Source organism: Halichoeres trimaculatus, unplaced genomic scaffold (assembly GCF_033239565.1).
Source record: "Halichoeres trimaculatus isolate MK-OKI-2021-1 unplaced genomic scaffold, fHalTri1.1 fHalTri1_scaffold_15, whole genome shotgun sequence".
NCBI classification, from domain to species: domain Eukaryota; kingdom Metazoa; phylum Chordata; class Actinopteri; order Labriformes; family Labridae; genus Halichoeres; species Halichoeres trimaculatus.
This window is the reverse complement of record NW_027437193.1, coordinates 6,707,501-6,720,081: the sequence shown is the minus strand read 5'-3', so window position 1 is coordinate 6,720,081 and position 12,581 is coordinate 6,707,501. Positions and strand designations below refer to the sequence as shown.

Sequence of the window (12,581 nt, the reverse complement as noted above, 5' to 3'; positions counted from 1 at the left end):
TATCTGTCGATGTTCTAGTTTGACCCATGTTCAATCTGTTCAACTCATTTTGACAGGATGCAACATTTACGTGTGTATACCTTTAAGACCAGATGTAACGTGTAGGTCATTTCAGATGGTGTCATTACTTTCAAGATATGTGACTCATGAAATGTGACGTGATTCTCTAAAATACGTGTGGAGGGACGGGAAAGTTTTTGTGTCTCTTTTTTTCGACAAGTTGGATGACACTGTGTTTTAAATGTTTTGGCTTCACTTTGGAGTAGCTGCTGTTCTGTCCATTGTTTCCATCACAGTTGAATAAAAAAGTCCTGTTATGACTTTGATTGTAAATTTCAGACCAATTTCAGCAGTTAACGAATAAATTCTGACTTTCATTTCTGTTATGTTTAAGTGATAAACAAGTTAAAGCATCAAGAGTTTATTTCCAGATGTTGAGTTTGTAGCACTCTGGAACAACCTCCCCACACACACAGAGATGGAGTGTGCTTTGATGCTCAATCTGCTTTTCGTCTTTGAAAATGCTCAGCCAACCAATTATCAAAATATAATATAAAAAATATAAAAAAACAAAAAAAAAAAACTGCTCTGAGCTTCATGCAGATGTTTGTTAGAAGAAGCATTCTCCCAAAACCAAATTAAGCCCAGGAAACCTAAGCTGTAATAGTTTTTCAATGGATCTGCACAGTCTCTCAGGATGGATGATGACAGGCTCCTGGAGACCTGGTCTGTCTGATCTCAGGATGTGACACAGACGCAGCCTGCCGCCCTGTGGTGAAGGGTCAGTGTCGCAAGAAGTAACAACGCACAGATTTTACAGAAGGAATGAAGATGTTTGGTCTTACATGTCTGGCATGTGTTTGTTCATGTTGAGATTTTAGGTGCACCATTTCGATATTCATTGGATTTTTAAAGTCGCTTTAAAGAAAAAAAAAATCAATGTGTGAAGCTCAGCTGTGGGAAAACTTCAGGTGGTTTTAATCAGATAATGTTTCCTTTACTGGGCTGACTGGTTTCTAGAAAATAACCAGACTGAACGGCCGCATTCAGATGACTTCAGTTCACACCCGTGCGTAAAGTTTACTCAGCAAACGTCCTTGTGTAAGCCTTGTGTAACGGAACTCCAGCACGGCAAGCCAGGGGTTAAATTTTCCTGCTCGAAAGTTTGACTTTGCGTTGGTAACCGGGGCTGACTTCGATAAACGAGCAGAAAAAAGGCCCCAGCCCTCCTCTGCTCCCTGCTCCTGTCCTCCTGATATGTGGTTCCGAGTGAGAGCAGCTCAGTGCGCACTCCTGCTTCTCATCCACTCTCCTCAGAGCAACATATGTGCGCGTGAATCATCTCAGTACCTGGTTATCTCTGATTTGAAGAAAGGATTTATCTTATTTTTCTACTAGTTTTTTTCTGTCATGGCGAAATTGTCTCTTTTATTTCTATACTTCTTCCAAGGACTACTTCCCCTCATCTCTGGGCAGCAGCAGCAGCAGCAGCAGCGCACAGCTGGCCCCTGGCGGCACCGGATTCAGTGGGCGAACAATGGACAGATTTATAGTCTAATGAGCACTGGAATGGAGTACCAGGCTCCGGTTCGGTCCAGAAGCCAGTCGAGGGTTTACGTGAGCAGTCGGAGCGATGGCGCAAGGAGCCAGGTGCCGGTTGCGCACAGAGGTGGGACGCTTGTAAGACCCAGACAGACTGAGTCCAGACAGTTTAGAACTGTTACCAATGTGGAACCTGGACCTGTTGCTTCAGCTCACGATGTGAGACAGTTAATCCCTGCTAGTGGACGCGTGTCAGGGTCCACGCAGCAGTCTGAGCGCCCTTACCTAACAGGAGCGTCAGGTTATCAAGGCGCACGGCGCGTAATCCCAGAACACACCGTTGCTGTGAACACCTCCGCAGCGGGGAGTCTGACAGATGTACCAGGCAGAAGAGGAAGTACCGGCGTGGATGCTACTGCTCTGCACACCAGAGGAGGAGATCCAGCTCCCGGTGCGCAATTCCAACAATTACGCACGGTGCCAGAGGCCGCATCTGTGTCCAGGCAGCAAGCACAGACAGATCAGTCGATCCCAGCGCACCCTGCAACGCAGGAATCAGCTGCTGCTGCACCTTTCCCAGCGCTGAGAGAGGATGCTGCAAACGAGGCTGAAGGTAACAGGGAGGACATGATTAACGACGACCCTCGAAACCCGTTAAAAAACCACAGGAACTCTGTTTTCTACAACATGTATCCGACAAGAGGGAGGTCAGGGGCCCGTGCGAATCTTCCACCTGGCGCAGGACACGGGACTAGATATTTCCAGAATGGTGAGTTAAACATGCTACAGGAAGGAACTGAGCCATTACAGTTGGCATTTATTTTGATAACTTAAAGATAAATAGATATTTCAGAGCAGTGCTTGATAAAATATGCTGCAGAGCAGCTTGAAGTAATTTGAAAGTTATCCCAGTCAGTTTTGAAAATCAGAGGGAAGAAAAACTAACAGACAGGAAGAAAAAAATGTCTTATTTTGTGTTTGGAAAGCAGTCTGACAGCTCAGGAATGTAAAACACTTTGTTTTATGCCAACAAACACAAGCAGGCGCTCTTCTTCTTCAGCCAGAGCACTGTCTGTTTCAGGGGATTGTTCTCAGCATTGGCAGAATCAGGATTAAAAAATTGGACTATCCCTTTAATTTTCTTCCTCAGGTCTTCCAGACTTGGTGCCGGACCCGTACGCCATCCAAGCAGGTGCCTATATTCAGCGCATGCAGATGTACGCGCTCCGCTGTGCAGCTGAGGAAAACTGTCTGGCCAGGTAATCCCTGCTGCCAAAAGTGATTCACTCCCTCAGAACGCACGCACACACACACACACACACACACACACACACACACACACACACACACACACACACACACACACACACACAGAGGTATTTCCTTTGTTTTAAATGTTCGTCTCCGGTTCATTTCACATGTTTGAGAATAAATTTGGGTTGTTTAAAGATAACTCGGTCTAATTTTTCACCGTGAAGGATCTGAGCGCTGTTGATGGAGTCACTAAAGCTGTTTGAACTTATTATGGAGCACTGATTCTTCAACATGATGTCCTGCCAACACATAAATGTTCTGGGTTGATTTTCCCAAAAGCATTCAGCACGATGGAACAAACCATTCACACTTTAACAAAACTAACCTCGGGAGCTCGGCCAGAGGTGCTTTCCAAAGCAGCTCACGTCCTTCTCCTCCTGTGATCCATCCCAGGTCTGCATATGGACCTAACGTGAGAGACATCGACTTCAGAGTCCTCCTGCGCTTCCCACAGAAAGTGAAGAACCAGGGCACCACCGACTTCCTGCCTGTGAAGCCCAGATATCAGTGGGACTGGCACAGCTGTCACCAGTGAGTCTAAATAAGACAAAAATATCACTTTGTGGCTTTAAAGTCTTTTCTGACGCCTGTGTGTCCTGTCATCCTCCTTCAGACACTTCCACAGCATGGACGCCTTCAGTAACTACGACCTGCTGGACACGATATCTGGACGTAAGGTCGCTGAGGGACACAAGGCCAGCTTCTGTCTGGAGGACACGGGCTGTGATCCTGGATTCAGGCGGCGCTATGCCTGCACAGCTCACACACAGGTAATCCCTTAACTTCTACTCAACACCTTTGTTTTCTTGGGAAGAATCTCAGACTCAGTTTATGGATTGGGATCAGACTTTCATGTTCTTCCCAGTTTGGTATTTCATATTTCCTCCTGGATCTTGATCCTCGATCCAGTAGCGTCATCCTGCTTAAATCCCAACATTTCAGTCACTCAACAGCTCACAAATTGAAACAAGAGGAAACATATGAGCAACTCCAAATAACTTTGAACATAGAAATCCTGCTTCATCCATCCTGAGAAATCCAGCGTTTCTTTGTAACTTTAATCCAGATGAACATTGTTCTCCCAGACTAAGTCCAGCTGCACATGATCCTTAACTATTTGATAAAATTCTAGTGCATCAGACGGTAACAGCCCTCAATGGTATTGACCAAAGAGGAGTCTTTTAACTCACCAATGGGCTGCGCTGGCTCAATTTTCCATGTATTAAAGGCTGAAAGAGCAGCAACATTAACCACCGTTAAATAAAACACAAAAATCAACTCTTTCCCCAAATCATTCTCCAATCTTATCACTGTAACATGAGGCCGAATGATTCATAACTTTTTTACCAACAGGCTAAAAATTGCAAAACTTGGCTCATTTTATAAAGACAGGGCATCTAACAATAATAAAACAAGCGTTAAGTGATACAATTTCATACTTTTCCTCTTTAAAACCACATTTTTAAAGGAAAAATAAAGAAGAAACATTTTTTTCAAGGAAAAGTTTGCCAGGAAGTGAGCGGGCCTGGGACTGTTGGGCCCACCCGTGACGCCACCCCTGCATGAGGCCTAAAAGCCAATGTTGTCCTGTGAGCTTATGGAGGTTAAATAAACGCCATCAGGTCCCTCTTACTGTTAAAGGTCCCATATTCTGCTCCTTTTCTGCAGTTTAATATGGATCATTGATGTCTTCATGAAATGGTAGTAACATGTTTTGGTCCAAAAAGCCAATAAATCAAACACAGCAGCATTGTTTCCAGGCTCTTATAGCCCCTCTGTTCAAAACGCTCTGATTTAATGGCCGTGACCTTCATGTGTAAATGAGCCACCGCTGATACCGCCCCGCTCTTCAGCGTCACTGAGAGCGGCGCCACGAGCCCCGAGTGCACAATGTTTAGAAAACAGCGAAGCTCGTTTACCGCAACATTACAGGCTAAAACAACAGGCTAACTGCAGCTACAGTTAGCATCCTGAAGCTAACATAGAGACAGGGGGTACACTGAGGAAAAGCTCTTACATCTGCTCCACAGCACACAGCTTTTAAAATACTCACATTTCCAGGGTCCGAGGTTTGTTGGAGGATGGTTGGTAATGCGCCTGGATTCAGGACCAGTCTATTCGCTAGCCCTCTGTTGGACTGTCCAAAGTTGGAAAAGCAGTCTGCCGTGAAGTGACTAGCACACACATGCACAGTTTTACTGAGTGTAGCTGCACATTTCCTTGATAAATGAACTCTAGACACTTAGTCTTGTCTTCTTCTGAGATGGGAAGCTTGTGCATGGAATTATGTGGCTGTTTACCGCCAAAAACAGAGCAGTGGTGGCTCTTCAACTTTGGCATTTGGGAGTAGGCGGGGAGGGGGTGCGGGGGTATCTGGTCCAGTGGACCAATCAGGTCAAACTTGCTCCTGATTGGTCAAAAAAGGGAATCGTTGACGTCGGCAAATCCCCCAAATTCCAAACAGCTCGTTTTAGGTCAGGATTTTACTTTCACAAGCACTACTAAGTACAGGTTTCGTCATTAAATATCACAAATTTTTGGGCTGGGAGGAAAGCCAAAGACCCACAAATTTCATTAAAAGACTTAATAAAGTGATTTTTTGCATAATATGGGACATTTAAGTGTTTATAAATTTAACAATCTGTCACTAAAGTTCACAGACTGAGAATCAGACCTGACCTCATCCATGTTTCGTTTTCTCTGGCAGAGGTCTGGTTCCTCTTCTCTTCAGACAGATTTCCTGCTGATTCAGCGCTGATCAAGCTAATCACAACAGTTAATCTGAAACAAAGCAGGTTTAACACAGTGCTCTTCAGGCGAAGTTGAGCAAACAAACTCTAAAACTGTTGTTTGGCGAGTGTTACTGCTTTGTTTCAAGTTGGATTGTCCAACTGGTTCATGTCCATCTGAGCTCCGTCGTCTCACACTGACAGTTTCCTCTCATAAATCGGTCTGAGGATGCATCAATAGAAAATAAAGTTTTGGAGTCATGATGTAATATCCTGACATCTGAGGCCTTAGATGTCTTGTACGTCTTTGAAGCTTATGAAGTCAGTCGGGACCTTAAAATATTAATCCTACAGTTTGGATAAAACATCTAGAAAGTGTGATTTTTACGTCCTGCACCTCTAATTCAGAAGAAACACAAGTTAAGGCAGTAAAATCTACAAGCTCCAGCTCTTGGCCTTTTTTTTTTTAGCCCTATTTGAAATAAACTCACAACAACTTATGTTAAAAATTGGTGGAATGACCCTTTAATTAACAGAAAATTCTGATTTTAAAGTTTTTTCTCTGGCTTTATATGCTTTTATTTAAAGAGAGGACATGATAAAAGTGAGGAGTGACATGCACCTCATAGTGAGGCTGTACTGATGCCCCAAATTTGGATGTATTTATTTATTTATTTATGTTTTATATTATTATTTATTTTATTTTTTGATATTATTGTATTTATTTATTTAGTTATCTTTATTTTTATATATGTTTTTATATTATTATTTATTTTATTTTGTTATTTATTATTATTTTATTTATTTATTTATATTTTTATTTATTTGATTTTTATTATTTCTATTATTATTATTATTATTATTATTATTATTATTATTATTATTATTATTATTATTATTATTATTATTATTATTTTATTTACTATATTCTGCCTCTTCTTGAACAATTAAAAAAAAAAAAAAAACATATGGTCTGACATCACAAAGAGTTGATTTTCAATAGCCTACATCAACTAGTCATCAATTTTTACAACAAAAACATAAGATTGATTGGATTGATTTAAAAGAGAAAAAAAAAACAAGACAGAGAAGGATTTATTGATTATTCATCTCAAAGAGAAAGTCAGTTAATGAGCTTAGGAACTTTTTGGAGCCCTGTGCTTGCCGTCCATCAAAGTTTCTGCAAACAAAAGCTACGTTTTCTCTTTATTTCTTGAAGTTAAAGCAAACAGAGCAGAGAGAAATCAAAGCCCAGTTACTTTTCATTTGGACTCTGGTTGTACATCCTCCATATCCTCTTCTAAGAAATATTTTCATTTCTACAGCTCCATGTATGCCAACAAGAACAGAAACATCCTGAGGACATGAGAGTATTTATTCTATCTGTTGTCTGGCTCCGTGTTTGGAGTGTTTCGTGTGTTTCTGGCTCCGCACCGCTCAGTTTGCTGCTGCTGTCTCTGTTTCCAAAGAACTGCTTGAAGAACTAAAACTTGAATCCTTTTCAGCTCTTGTTGGAAAGTAGTCGTCAGTTCTGTCTCCAGAGTCAGAGTCAGACCTTTAAAACACGCTGAAGGGGTTTTATGATGTGTTTTCAGGGACTGAGCCCGGGATGCCACGACGTCTACGCTGCAAACATCGACTGTCAGTGGATCGACATCACCGACGTCCCGCCAGGAAATTACATCTTGAAGGTAACACGTGTCAGCTTGACCTCAAAGTATCTCTCCTTTTGCTTCCTGGAGATTCATTAATCTGCAGAGCAGCTCAAACTGTCTTCATTTCTGAATCTTGCAGGTCACTGTTAATCCAAATTTCCACGTGCCAGAGTCGGATTTCACCAACAACATTGTGAGATGTGACATCATGTACACGGGGATCTATGTGCAGACACGCAACTGCAGAGTAACAAGGTACCAACGTTTCTGTTACACGGCACACATTTTCAATTGTTACTCTACTTCAGTAGATACAAATTAACTGGAATATCTGTTTTCCCTTTTCAGGGGTTGAAATTGTTTAAAGACTTTTCTGCAGATTTCCAGTCATCATCTCTCTGTGCTGAGCGAAGACATCGACTCACAAATAAAAAAAGGGAATTTGGTAAAAAACTTTGACTAGTCTGTGTTGCATCTTCTCGACACATTCCACCTTTTTTGTACATTTTACCTGTGAGATCCTCACGTCTACTTGATTTTTTATCTCATCAAATGTGCCATAACGTATAACAAAACCCATCATGTTGTTTTTTTTTGCCTCCAAATGTTTAAGTAGTGTCGTCATGTATGTTTACTTCTTGTTTGTTGTTGCATGTTGACTTTGTTGTTCTGTTTTTATTTTCTTGCACATCTTTTTTTTGTATTTAAAGTACAACATGTTCTAGATTTTTAATAATTGTTAACACATTCCTTCAAAGAACCCAAACCAGTACTGTGTTCTGCTGGGAATCCTGGTCTGATCTGTGATGGTCCAAGTCCTGGGATAAGGCTAGTTCAGCGTTAGCACAACTTTCTTTTTCAGGCAGAAAAGGCTTCGTCATTTGGTCACTAAATACGTCTCTTTAGGTCTTTAAAGAGTTAGAAATCACTCACACAGTTTCTTTTAGCCTAGCTAGGTCTTGGTGTTTCTCTGGAACCAATTTTGTGACTTGGGGTTAGCTCTGCGGTGGCTCTGAACTAGCACCAGATCTGACCAGCTGGAAAAACTGAGGCCAAATTTTAAATTGTGTTAAATTCTGATTACAGATAGGTGTCTTTATATTTTTTTGTTCAATTGTAAAGACGCAAAAAGTTTAAAAAACAGGTCTGTCCTGTGACCTTCTTTGTTTTTCGTCCTTCGGGAAAAGTTCATCAGTCCATCAAACGCGCAGACTTCGTCAAAAAGAAAATCCAAATTTTATTACAAACAAAAAATTAAAAGCAAATTTTGTATTTGGTTTCTAATAACAGGTTAAAAAACAGGTGACAGCTTAGCCTGTGGTCAGCTACATTTTAGCTGTGTCCGCCTTCCACCCATAGGTGCTCTCTGCACTCATACTCAAAGGCGCGCCCTTCCGCCCAAAGAGGGTGCACAGAAAAATTAATTACAAATTTAGTTAAACTGCAGAAAAATCCTACAAATAGTTTTAAAAAAATTAAATTCAAGCCACCAATTTGAGTTTGTCTTGTTGTTCCCCACCATTCTTACTGCTCAAGTGACTGTTTGACATACTCGATTGTGATTGGTCAGAACCTGTTGATATCACTTATTGAATCTAACTAACAAAACCATCACCAGAATCAGATCAAGAGGAAAGGGTTCAAACATTTCACTTTTTTGTCCGATGAGGCAAAAATTTTCACATAAGAGTGTTAGAACAATATTTTTTTATGTCCTGTCCTGCAATCCAGGCAACATCAGCAGTCATGAATCATGAGTAGAAGTGATCATACAAATGGGTGAAAACCTGCAACTTTTTTGTTTATTTCTAATATCAAAGCTAAAAAACAACAACCTCTGAATAAGGACGGAAATGTTTTGGTGAAAATTGACCCATGGAGTCCTGTTCATCTTCTTTAACTAACTGTAAATGACTGAGACTAACTGTGACTGAATGAGAGTTATAACAAAACACATGCTTGTTTAACCTTGGGGTGGGTAAAAAAATTGATGAATTGATGCATCAAAATATTTCCTCGGCCAATTCAATATCGATTCAGCAAAATCCTCTGAGTCAATTCATGTCCTGGCAAGTGAGGAGGACTGTGCGTGTCATTTGTGTCGTATAGATGAGGGCCACCAGAAACCAAACAACAAAAAAAATGGCAGCCAAAGCAGCAGCATAAAGCCAGATCCTTCAGCTTTAAAGTCTGACATTTGCTCCAAAACGTGAGGTGACATACCACATATGTTCACACGGGGGGATGAAAATTGATAATCAAATCATTTAAATCAATATTGAATTGAAATCGAATCGATATCCAATGGATTCGCAACCCTAAGAATCGAAATCATATCGAATCGTGAGGTTCTTGGCAATACCCAGCCCTAGTTTAACCATAACTTAAAACCAATCATTAAACCAGCCTTCACCCAGCACTTTTTTTTTTTTCTTAAATCTATGGACATAAAACCCGTTTCAACCCATAAAATAGTCTTTACATCAATATTTTGAGACCTGGTGTAAATATTTTTAATCAATAGCCAAGATATAATGTTTATGCCAAAATACTCAGTAGGATTAGTTTATCTCTGGTTTTTATAGTTCACTTTATTTGTTGACAGTAAAAATAAGAAATAAGAGAATTCTCTTAAACCACTCATTGGTCACATTTCTGTAAGTATCCCACTTTATGCTACTTTATGTTAATGTTTGTAAATGTCGCTATGAATGTGTGTCTTAATGAGTGAATGAGAATTGTTAATATGATCATTGTTGAAACCTCATCATTCTGTCAGTTTGTCCGATTTAATGCAATAAAGATGAAGATGAAGTGAAGGGTTGATAACGCTGACTCTTCCTTTTTCTTTGGATTAAATCAATTTAAGTTTGTGTGTTTTTATTTTCTGATTCAGATACTGTTCAGACTTTGATTTTGATTTTAAAATGATAAAGATAAAAAAGGATTCTTGTAGAACTGAGGACAGCTACGTCTGTATTTCGTCCTGTTGAATGGAGGATCTTTGCTTTGAGGAGAGATTGCGGCAGATTGCGGCCTCAGAGACAAACAGGACTGCAGGCAGACGCTGGCGGCATGTTTGCTGACAGATCTCTGTGAAGACACAGCCCGCAGGATCTTATACGGCCGTGCCATATCTCCTAAAACACAGACGGAGCTCCATGAATGGGGGGCTTTTCACTCCAAGAATCTGCTGTGAGGAGCTGCTCCCAGGCTTCATTCACCTGACCCAAAGATGTTTTCACCTCAGACTAACCACTCTTAAACACGTTTACATACATCATGAAGAGTGTCTGAACAATATCATGGAAAACACTACGGCTCCAGACAAAGTCTGTACAGTTAAATGTACACACGCTGGGTGTTTACCATGAACCTGAGCTCAGTCTCATCTAAAGAAAGCAGCGCACCGCTCAGATTAAGCCCAACTGAAACGGTTTACACTGGAAGTTGCCAAGGTGCGTCCCAGCCAGAAAAGATTGTCTCTGTTATTGAAAGTGTCTGGAAAATTCCCCAAACTCCTGTCGAGTCAACTCCAGGCTACTCCTTCTTGGAATTTTGTGGAAAATATTTACAGACAGTGACTATTTCAGCAAAAGATCGCTTCAAAGGAAGTTTAAAGTCTGGATTCGGACAGGAGTAGTACATCCTGTCTGTGAGGCCTCGCCCAAACACAGCAGAGCTCAAAACGCTAACACAGAAAGAGTAAGATGCCTGTTTCTGATGGCGTTTAATCTCACCAAGTTAGGCTGAACATCCTACATCCCCCTTTCTCTTTCGTTTTTGTAAGGAACAAGAAGATAAAGGTAGTCATTTTTCAGAGATTAAGATCAACTCTTCATCATCAGAGAGCCTCTGTCACTGCACACTTTTAGGATTTAACATGATACTGATTACTTTTTGGCATATTTATTCAATACTAATACTTTGTGGGTTTTTTTGATTGTTTGATTTAACCATTACACATAAAATATAACTTGCACCACGCCTGCTGATGAAGTTTGGTAGTGAGAGGAGAGATCTGTATTTTTCTCTGCTAAAAATGATTTCTGTGATTAATTTTGTAGTGATGGTGGACACTGGAGCCTAACTGTCAGACAGAAAAAGGACAGAAGAGTAGCAGAAAGATAAACAGGAGAGTGATAGACCACAAGGTAAAGGCTAACACAGCGGCTCAGGTGTTTGTGCTAATGTTCATTCCAGCCCACAGTCAGCAGTTATTCTGCAGTGGTCTGTTCAAACTTGAGAGTCTATCAATAAAAAGAAGAGTGAGGTTACGTTAGCTCTGCTTGGTAGATGACTGGCAGGACATAACCAGGATTTACTAATGTTGCACTTAAGCCGCGGTTTGGCACGGTTTGGTACAGTTAAGCCTGATCCCGTTAGTGTTTCCACAGCAAACTGTGCCCTCTCGTGGTAGGCGGCATGTAAGTCGGATGCCGAAAGCCGCAGCTGTTAAACAATAGCCCGACACCGTAGCAGTGCGACACAGTTTACCCTGCTAATAAATGCAACGAAGAAGAAAAATGCGACACAGTAAACAAAGAGCACAGATGGAAGACATGCAGCATTTTGTCCTCTCTGTGATTGGCATGTAGCTCTTTGATACAAAGAACAATCAAGCTTTGTTTCAGAGAAGTCTGTGTGCTGCCAGGAGAAATGCAGCCGCTGCCGGGGTAAGTGACGATTCTTTTGACCAATCAACGGTCTGCAGTGTTGTAGCTCCACCTTCCGAGAGCGGATCGATTCAGTCTGGCACCCATACGAAAGGGTCCCAAAAAAGAAGGCCGGCTCGTCTTGGTTTTTGGGGATCTGTCCCGAGATCAGTCAGCGGAAACGCCACAAAATGCTCGCCATACAGAGACGAACCGAAACGGTCTGCTTGGTGGCGGCTTTACAGACATGTTTCAGAGCACCAGGCTGTCAGCTGGGCTAAATATAAACAGCTACTTATCTACTTACAAACTGACCGTGTTTACTTGTTGTCATGTTAGCCTACAGATACGTCAAAGCACTGGGCTGCCAATAGCACTACATAAAGCCAGCTGCTACAACATTTGCTTGATGTGATGTTTCAAACCATAGCACTACGTAACTGTACTGATAAAAACACCTCGGCATGTTGAACCCAGTAAAAAGTTGACTTGAACAAATCGGATCTCCTTTAAATTCCAAAACAAAAACAGACAGGTCCTCCTCATAGTAGCTTTAATTAAACAAAAAAGCACATTTTTACATCAAAACTACACAAACTAGTGAAAATCATGCCCACACCACACTCCTCTTTTTGTCTTGTTCCAAGCACACACAGCTGCAGACTTAACAGTTGCCGGCCGGCCTA

General features: G+C 41.2%; 1 protein-coding gene across 1 annotated transcript; it reads left to right on the top strand.

Moving 5' to 3' along the window:
- The first annotated feature begins 1,190 nt into the window (after window positions 1-1,190).
- Window positions 1,191-9,904, top strand: LOC141804307 (protein-lysine 6-oxidase-like). The gene is made up of 7 exons (XM_074688662.1): window positions 1,191-2,311; window positions 2,693-2,801; window positions 3,250-3,387; window positions 3,470-3,626; window positions 7,181-7,276; window positions 7,380-7,495; window positions 7,589-9,904. Exons 1-7 carry the CDS (start codon window positions 1,411-1,413, stop codon window positions 7,593-7,595), a joined length of 1,524 nt encoding a protein of 507 aa, XP_074544763.1. The 5' UTR covers window positions 1,191-1,410; the 3' UTR covers window positions 7,596-9,904.
- The last annotated feature ends 2,677 nt before the right edge of the window (window positions 9,905-12,581 follow it).